This window comes from Electrophorus electricus, chromosome 7, assembly GCF_013358815.1.
Source record: "Electrophorus electricus isolate fEleEle1 chromosome 7, fEleEle1.pri, whole genome shotgun sequence".
NCBI lineage: Eukaryota > Metazoa > Chordata > Actinopteri > Gymnotiformes > Gymnotidae > Electrophorus > Electrophorus electricus.
Window position 1 is genome coordinate 1,901,351 of NC_049541.1, and position 8,645 is coordinate 1,909,995.

The following is an 8,645-nucleotide window of genomic DNA, read 5'->3' on the forward strand; positions in this document are numbered from 1 at the left end:
TCCAGTACGCACGCCACAAAAGCAATTAAGGCCGACATGGGCCTACGCACTTAACGCGCTGCCTGAGAGACGGATTAGACTCAAAGTGTACCACGCGCCAACCGATAGGGGTGTGTGTATGTAAGCGCACGCACACATGCACTTACGCACGCACATGCGCACACAGATAGTCAAGTATCAGCGGCAGGAAGAGAAGAGATGCCATTTCAAGCTCACCGTAAAACGCCTCCAGTGACAGGCTGAATTTTTGCCTTAAACCTCAGACTTGATCTCTGGTCTGTGGCTTAAAAACGAACCTTGTCGGCATTTCAGCGTATTAAGTGGTTGAAATTCAAATGAACTCTCAAGTGAAAGTCATTTTGAGGACGTGCCATCGCATTTGTAGCTGCGCATCCAGAAGCCCGCATTACCATGGTAAAGCGTTACGCCAGAAACGCTAAAGGGGCAGGCCTGATCAGTAACAGACCCCGCCCCCTTCTGACGGTTTGTCTCGTCATGTCTCTTTCTGATCTACTTAGTTAGCTGGATAACCCTGATACACTCACCCTGACAGGCCAACTGGACTTGAGGAGCTAAAATCACATGTGAAATAACAGATATTACAATGAGCCTGAAAGCCTGACTGGTCGATTTCAGTTCCGGCCTGACTGACCATGGAGACTGTAGAATGCCTGTTTCTTTGAAATGTATCTGGTGAAGTATTATTTCACTTTTTCTTTTTTAGGTATGTTTGCTGTGTCCTCTTTGGTAGCAAATAACTTAATCTCTGCACCAATAAAGGCCTTGGCTCACTGGATAGTTAGTGTGTCCATCTTCCTGGACCTACACATGATGAAGAATGAACGTGAAAACCAGACCAGCAGGAGTGAATAATGGTGCCTATTAATACCTTATGGTTGATAAATTGTTAATGGTTTAACTGGAGCTCTTAAACCTGCAGTGCTGAATGAGTGTGTGGTCACATCTGTGGTCACTTTGACCATCCACTAGCGTGAAGAGCAAGGGAAGAGGGCTCGTCATAGCCCAGATGGTCCCAGAGATGGTCCCCCCTCCCCAAACCACACCTCTCCCTCCCTCCCTCCATCTCTCTCTCTCTCTCTCTCATAGATCTTTGACACATTGTTTGTGATCACTGGGACGATTTGGCAATTAAGGGATAATCTGATGATTGTGACAGAGAGAAAAGACCATGCAAACACACACACACACACACACACACATACACACACAAACACACTCACAGACACACACAGACACACTCACACACACACACACACACACACACACACACACAGAGACACACACAATGCAGACTGCCAATCTTCTTAACCAGCCAAAGGCCAGATCCCTTTCTAATAGATACCAAAGTGTGTGCGACCCCTCCCCACCTACCCCAAGTCGACGCGCGCACAGACACACACGCGCGCGTACGTCCTGTCCAGTCCATCTGCTGTGGCTAGCCGCATCACGGTCCATTAAACGAACCGCAACACTTCACGAGCCCAACGTTCTCCGCCCCTGTTCCTCCGCGAGCTCTCCGTAGGACTTTACTTTCCGATCATTATTCGCACGTTAAGTCTGAAACGTGCACGGAACCAGAGGAAAGCGGAACAATGAGCTCGCGTGATAAAATATAGCTTGTTAATTGTCTAGAAGAGCGAGCTTCATGTGAGCTCGAGACAAAACAGCAGTTTGTGCGGCGGTGGAACGCGCGTCATTTGCACGCAGTGAACTACGCAGATTTGTTCTAGATCACAACGGCACACACTCGCGCACATACAGCTTGCATTGACCCCCCGTATCGGAAATGGCACACAGTCAACCTTCGGGAAACACGGAACGTGAACTTGACTGAGCCGCGCGCCAAGCTGTGCTGTACCGTACAGAGAGAGCGCGCGCGTTATCGGTCTCGACGTGCGTTTTGACCGAATTGGAACGCGACCCGTCCTTCCGCGCGCTTCTCTCTCCTTCTCAAAGCCGTTCAGTCCACCATCTGTCAAATGCCAGACAAGGCGGGAGACTTTTTTTTGGCTACGCGTGTTCCCGTTAGAATAAACCACTCGTTGACGTGACCCGCATAAAACGGGCAGGCGGTGCTTACCGGAGCCGTGCCGTCCATCTGCGTTGGGACAACGTCTTGGATTATTAGGGCAAGAATGAAACTGTAGCAGCGACTGGGTTTCACGTGGTACCGTTAATGATCACTATACACTCATCCCAACAGACACACGCACAGACGAGAAATCGTCTCCGCTCCATAACCTACCTGCGCTCGCGAGACACGTTCCAGACCCACCTGCGCTACCTCGCCAAGAGAGCAGCGGGGGAGCATGCACAGGACACACCAGGACACGCGGCCAATGCTCCAAAACCAGATTAGAATAATAGTAAGAACAGAATAATAATATTAATAAGAACAGCACGCGGTTACGCTTCATTTAAATGCATCGGGCACCTGGAGCGCGCAATAGCACGCTCCACTTTGCGTACGTTAGCCTGAGCAAAGCGCCGATGTTCCGTTCGGCTCTGCATTGCAGCGCACGAGAATCAATCCCCCCAAACCTGCGCAAACAGAAGCGCACGCGCTCCGCGGAGAGGTAAGCGGCTTCTAAAGCTCCATCAGAAAGGAGGAAAAAAAACCCACATTAGCGCTCAACTTTCTCCACGCGCGTTAATCCCAAAGCAAAGTTCCACACTTGACAGGGCTCGTGCGTTCATGCCGAACAAAAATAAAGCAAGAATAAAGTTACAACCCGAAACGACGCGAGGCACCTCGCGAGGATGAGTCCAGTGGGATTACCTTCCAGGGCCGAGACCGCGGTAATCACACACACAAGTGTCAGCAAATCCGGCGTCATGGCGAGGGGCGTTCGTCGCTGTCCCTCCCCGCGTGGAAAACCGAACGGCGCGCGGTGTTCTCGAGCTCCGTCGCTTGTCACGGGCCGGTATTCCAGGGGCGAGCGGGGCGTCACATCGCAAGCCGTAGTAAACAACCGGCGCGAGACGCAACCTTAAGAGGTGCCGCGTGCAGACTGGAGACGCGAGTACGGGGATAGCGAGCGGACCCCCCCCCCCCCGCCCATCATCCCTCCACTCCGCCCTCCCCGCCCCCTTTAAAACGACGAGACCAATCACAGAGTGAAGGCTGCAAGCCAATAGCCAATCGCAGCTGGCCTTTCCCTCCCACATGCATTGTTATTCAAAACAAAAACTTTTCGCTGGCCTATTTCAGTCGCGAGCGCTGTCCGCGAGAAGGGCAACAGCGCCGACATTTGGCGAACTGCGCACACGACACCGCACGCAGCAGCGCCGCGCGCTCAGCGCCTTGCCAGGACAGATCCGCCCGGGGTGTGTCGGTTCTGTCCGCGAGTAATCCACCAGCAGTCAGAGCCTGACGCGAAACCTCCTTATAAAAATGACACTGACGGATTTACGCACGCGCCAGACGCGTTAAAAGCATCAAACATGCGCGTGTCACCTGGATTCGGGAAGAGTGGCTCAGATGTCCTACGGGACAGGGCGTCTTTGATCATCCTTCCGCGTGCACGAGCTGGCCTACCACACCGGCAGCCTAGACACCAACGCTGCACGGGGGAACCGGGACGCGCTCGATAAATGCAAAGTCCTGATGTTTTAGAGGCTCTTTCCAGATTGTCTAGCGTCCTGGCATGCCTCTCGCTCACGGCTGGTGTACAGTAGTGTGTTATTTTAAAGGATGAGGCATTTTGAAACGTATCTGCGTTCATTGGAGGGCTCTTCATTAGCCTGGGAGCTTATTAACATGAGTTTAAACATGCCGCGCGCCGTGGGGACCTGGCCGGAGGCTGCTATTCTGGAGCGTCGACCCACGGTGCAGAGGGTGCTACACTAACATCTGCGAGACGTGAGTACAAGGGGGGGTGGTGAACGAAGCTCAGAGTATGGTATCACTTGATGGTATCTCCTCATGGTATGACTAACTGACCTCGGTGCAGCGCCACAGAGCCATTCAGAAGGACCACACACTCCTGCCTGTGGTTCCCTGACTGTGTGTGTGTGTGTGTGTGTGTGTGTGTGTGTGTGTGTGTGTGTGTGTGCGCTGAATCTGATCATCTGGCCTTATTATCTTCATCAGAACTGAAGGAAGACATTTGAATTCAAATTGGCCTCCAATTAACCTGCAAACACAGAGAAATTCCATGACATTTCCATTCTGTGTGCAGCCAGAATCACCTTTTCCTCGACTGCTCTCTCTCTCTCTCTCTCTCTCTCTCTCTCTCTCTCTCTCTCTCTCTCTCTCTCTCTCTCTCTCTCTCTCTCTCTCTCTCTCCTTCCCTCTCTCCCTCTCTGCTCATCCTCTCTTGCTCTCTTTCTCTCTCTCACACACACAGCCTATCCCTCCCTCCCTCGCTGTCTCACATCACTACTCTCTCCTTCTATCACTCTCTCACCCTCATCCTCTCTCTCTTTCTCTCTCACTCACTCTCTCTCTCATCCTCTCTCTCTCTCCCTCATCCTCTCTCCCTCTCTCACTCTCTCTCACCCTCATCCTCTCTCTCTCTCATCCTCTCTCTTACTCTCTCTCTCTCACTCACTCACTCACTATCTATCCCTCTCTCTCATTTAGCATCACTCAACCTTCTGCTCCTCTCTCACTCCTCCCTCATGCTCACCCTTTCTTTCTCTCTCTCATTCTTTCTCTCCCTCTCTTTCACTTCCCCTCTCTCATCTCCTGTCTTTCTTTTCTACTTTAATTTTGTGTTTGTAATTAATCCTTCCCTCTCTACCTCTCTGTACTGTGTAATATTTCTCTACATCCCTCACTCTCTCTCTGTCTCTCGGGAATGGAAGTGCAGAGAACAGATGGTGGACACAGTGACTCCCAGAGGGACTGGTCGTAGCTGGAGGGTGGGTGGAGGCTCTGTTCTGCACTCCTCCACCTTACAGAAGTATTAATAGTGCACCTCCATCCCTTCTTTCCAACACTCCTCTCTGTCTCATTCTGCTCCTTTCTCTTTCTCTCTTTTACACACACACACACACACACGCACACACACACACACACACACACACAAGTGCACACGCATGCACACACACACTTACCCACACCAGCAGACATGCCTGCAAGCACATGTATACACACACACACGCACACACACACACACACACACACACACACACACACACACACACACACACAAGTGCACACGCATGCACACACACACTTACCCACACCAGCAGACATGCCTGCAAGCACATGTATACACACACACACACACACACGTTTTTTTTCCCAATTCCACTCTCAAGGATGGAGAGGAAATTCAATTCTCTTGCAATGCCTATAATATCTCACAGCAGAACAGCATCCAATAACCTCTGAAGATCAGAACATCAGGGCTAAATGCTTCTCAGAGGGTCAGAACTCAGATCACTACAACACCTAAGCAGAAAAGTTAGTTCCTATTGTACATAATGCTCACTAAATTAATTCCACTGACATTAGTAAAACATAAATAAAGTGTGTCCTTGTTCCATGCACTGGCACCCCTAGTGGCAGAATGCCACATTACACAGTCGCACAACTGAGATGCTCGTTGTGATTGTGAATAACTGTGAATAACTGTGACTGTGATGCACTTATCTTTTGTATGTGGTGGATGAGCTGTGGTGTGACAGATCACACACATGCCAGCATTTCTGCACACTGGCTTGGTTACACCGTCAGCTGCACAAGATCTGACTCAGGACATTAATGCCCATGAAACATCAATTACTCTTAGCAAGAAATCATTAGCATTAGATTATTACATAGTATTAGCATTAGCTAATTACATAACTGATTGTCAAGGTGAGAGTAGCCATGAAGAGAGTAGCCGTGGCGAGAGCAGCCATGGCGATAGTAACCGTGGTGATAGTAGCCGTGGCGAGAGTAGCCATGGAAATAGTAACATATCTACCCCCCTAACATTATCTACCCCCCTGACATATCTACCCCTTAACCTATCTACCCCCTAATATATCTACCCCTTAACATATCTACCCCCTAACACATCTACCCCTTAACACATCTACCCCCTAACACATCTACCCCTTAACACATCTACCTCCATAACATATCTACCCCTCGCTAAAGTTGTCAGGATAATGTGCCCACAAAAGATGCCAGAATTGACAAATATTCATCTGGACAGAAATACAGTTTCCAACATTAAGGGAAGCAGGTACATTTGATCTTTAGCTTGTGATGAAAACCTCGAATCCAAAGACATGACTCAGCTGTTAAATGTTTTTTGTGAGGAACTGATGATGACTTTAGTGTTTCAGAAAAGCTCTTCGGTTTAAGGAGCCTCATAGGTCCCACGACAGCAAAGGATATTTTTGAGTCAGTTGTCATTGAAAAAATGAGTCACCCTTGGGACAGGCTGTGCGAAGCTCCCATTGATAGATCTCCAGCCGTGACAGATGGGTGCAGTGGAATGGCTTCTATGGGATGCAGCAAGGTTTGTGAGTCTGGAGATGAGGCATTAAACTCACATCAGGACGCACTTTTACCGAACCGGGTAAATTAACGACTATTATAGTGGAAACCATCAACCTAAGACCATCAACACAACTTCATCACAGAGGAGTTTGGACTTTCCAGTCTGAGTCTAAGGAAGGACACTGTGGAGTAATCTATCACGGCGATATGCACCGACTCAGTCAGGCTTCTGGTCTCCTGCGGCTCCTTCTGGTCCTTTTCACCGAGATCTGAAATCGACCGGTTTTTGAAAGAAAAAGACCTGAGAATTCATGAACCGAGTGGCCTGGTCTGTGTATCAGCCCTGGAGTTCTGAGTTGACCTCGCTGGCCGGCCGAAGGCTCCGGATAACAGCCTGCAGGGCAAAGACGCGCTCATGTCTCACATGGACGTGCGCGTGAAATCATTTTTGGTGAAGCTCTGTGTCTCTGAGATAAATCTGTGACCATCGTATGGCACATTTTCCAGCTTTGGAGAGAAATTATCTCCTGTTTTCCAAAAGCCAGCATTCACGGATAGACGGGGAAATATGTGATGATCTTGTCACACTCATCCCAGACCTTTTCCAGTGCGAAGACAGGATGGTTATTTAGCTGTTTCTCAGCTGATGTAGAAGAAGGACTCATCGATATGCAGTGTGATCTCTCTCTCACAGTGGCTACCCGATATTTCCGCTTTCAGAGTTCTACGGTGGCTCAGAGGTGCCCAGATGTCCTCCGATGACGAGCCACACATGTATGTGAGCAAACATTTTCTCTGCTGACACTGAGCAAGAGCTGACTGTCATCCGAGATAAGGGACGATCACCCCTGCGATGAAGATCCACAACCCTATTTACACCGAACTTGACAGGAATTCTTCAGTCCAAGGCACACAGTCACTGTAACCATTAAGATTATTAACTTGTGAGCGGATTTGCAAAATGAAAAATCTTTGCACAACATTGACAAGCATTCAGCGTAAAAGTACTTAAAAGCCTCTTCTGACTCCGTCAGCCATATAAAGGCAGCGTGATGGTAATTAAATAGGCCTGTTATTTCTTTAGTTCTTTTATTACAAAATCTGTGGCTTCTGGATGCATTTTTCTTCTCCATCTGGCCCCCGACATGAAAAGCCTGGACAGTTCACGTGGTCCATCCTGGTGGCATCTCACGTCAGCGATGCACACACCCATCCATCCACGTCATGTAAAAGCAAACATGATTCATCAGACCAGGCCTTCTAGTGCTGCTCCGCTGTCCAGATCTGACGCGCCCGGCCCGTTGTGGGTGTTTATGGGGGTGGGCAGGGGTCAGCAGAGGCACTCTGACACGTCTGTGACAATACAACCCCACACACAGCACCCTGCCCTGTACCACGTGTTCTGACACCTTTCGGTCAGAGCCAGAGGTCAGCGCTTCAGCAGTGTGTGTTACAGTAGTTCAGTTTGTGTTACAGTAGAACAGCTTGTCGCTCAGATCCTCACAGTTTGTCCTTCTCTAAGTCTCTCAGAGCCTCACAGTTTGCCATTTCTCCTGTTCCTAACACATCACCTTCGAGAACTGACTCTTCACTTGCTGCCTAATACATCCCACACCTTGACGTTGTAACGAGATAATCAGTGTTATTCACTCCGCCCGTCAGTGGGTTTAATGTTGTGGCTGATTGGTGTGTATATATATAATATACGTGTTTGTGTGTGTGTGTGTGTGTGTGTGTGTGTGTGAGTGAAAGATATTTTTTCAAAGGCAAGGTAAGTGTACCAGGGGGAATGCTCTTCAGAACCTTCTCAATAAAATAAACACTAAAATACTAAGACTGCAGTGTGTGTGTGTGTAATGCACTATAATGCACTATTTTAGTAGAAGCAGGGTTATGTCATATATGATGAAAAGACTGCGCAAAGACACGCAGTAAGAATGGTGCAAGATGAAAGAGATCGTACACACCGAGAGTCACGGCCCGGTGACATGACCCCCCCGTCCAGTCCAAATGGGAGAAACCATGGAGAAGTTGTGGGAGATGAACAAGGCTGAGATCCTGTAGGTCCTTCAGACACACAAGTAATGGTGCACCAACCAGCCAATCGCGAGAAAAAAGCAGATCTCCAGTCATGGGAACATCCGAAGGAAGGAATGTTACAGAGATTAGGGAATACCTGGGA

General features: G+C 49.1%; 1 protein-coding gene across 1 annotated transcript in view; it reads right to left on the reverse strand.

Annotated features, from left to right (window-relative positions):
- LOC113568219 (ephrin type-B receptor 1) overlaps positions 1-2,998 on the reverse strand; it is a 226,440-nt gene extending 223,442 nt beyond the window's left edge. Inside the window, 1 exon segment of the mRNA XM_035528216.1 lies at positions 2,801-2,998. Within this exon segment, the coding sequence (XP_035384109.1) occupies positions 2,801-2,858 (58 nt within the window). The 5' untranslated portion in view covers positions 2,859-2,998.
- Positions 2,999-8,645: the final 5,647 nt, after the last annotated feature.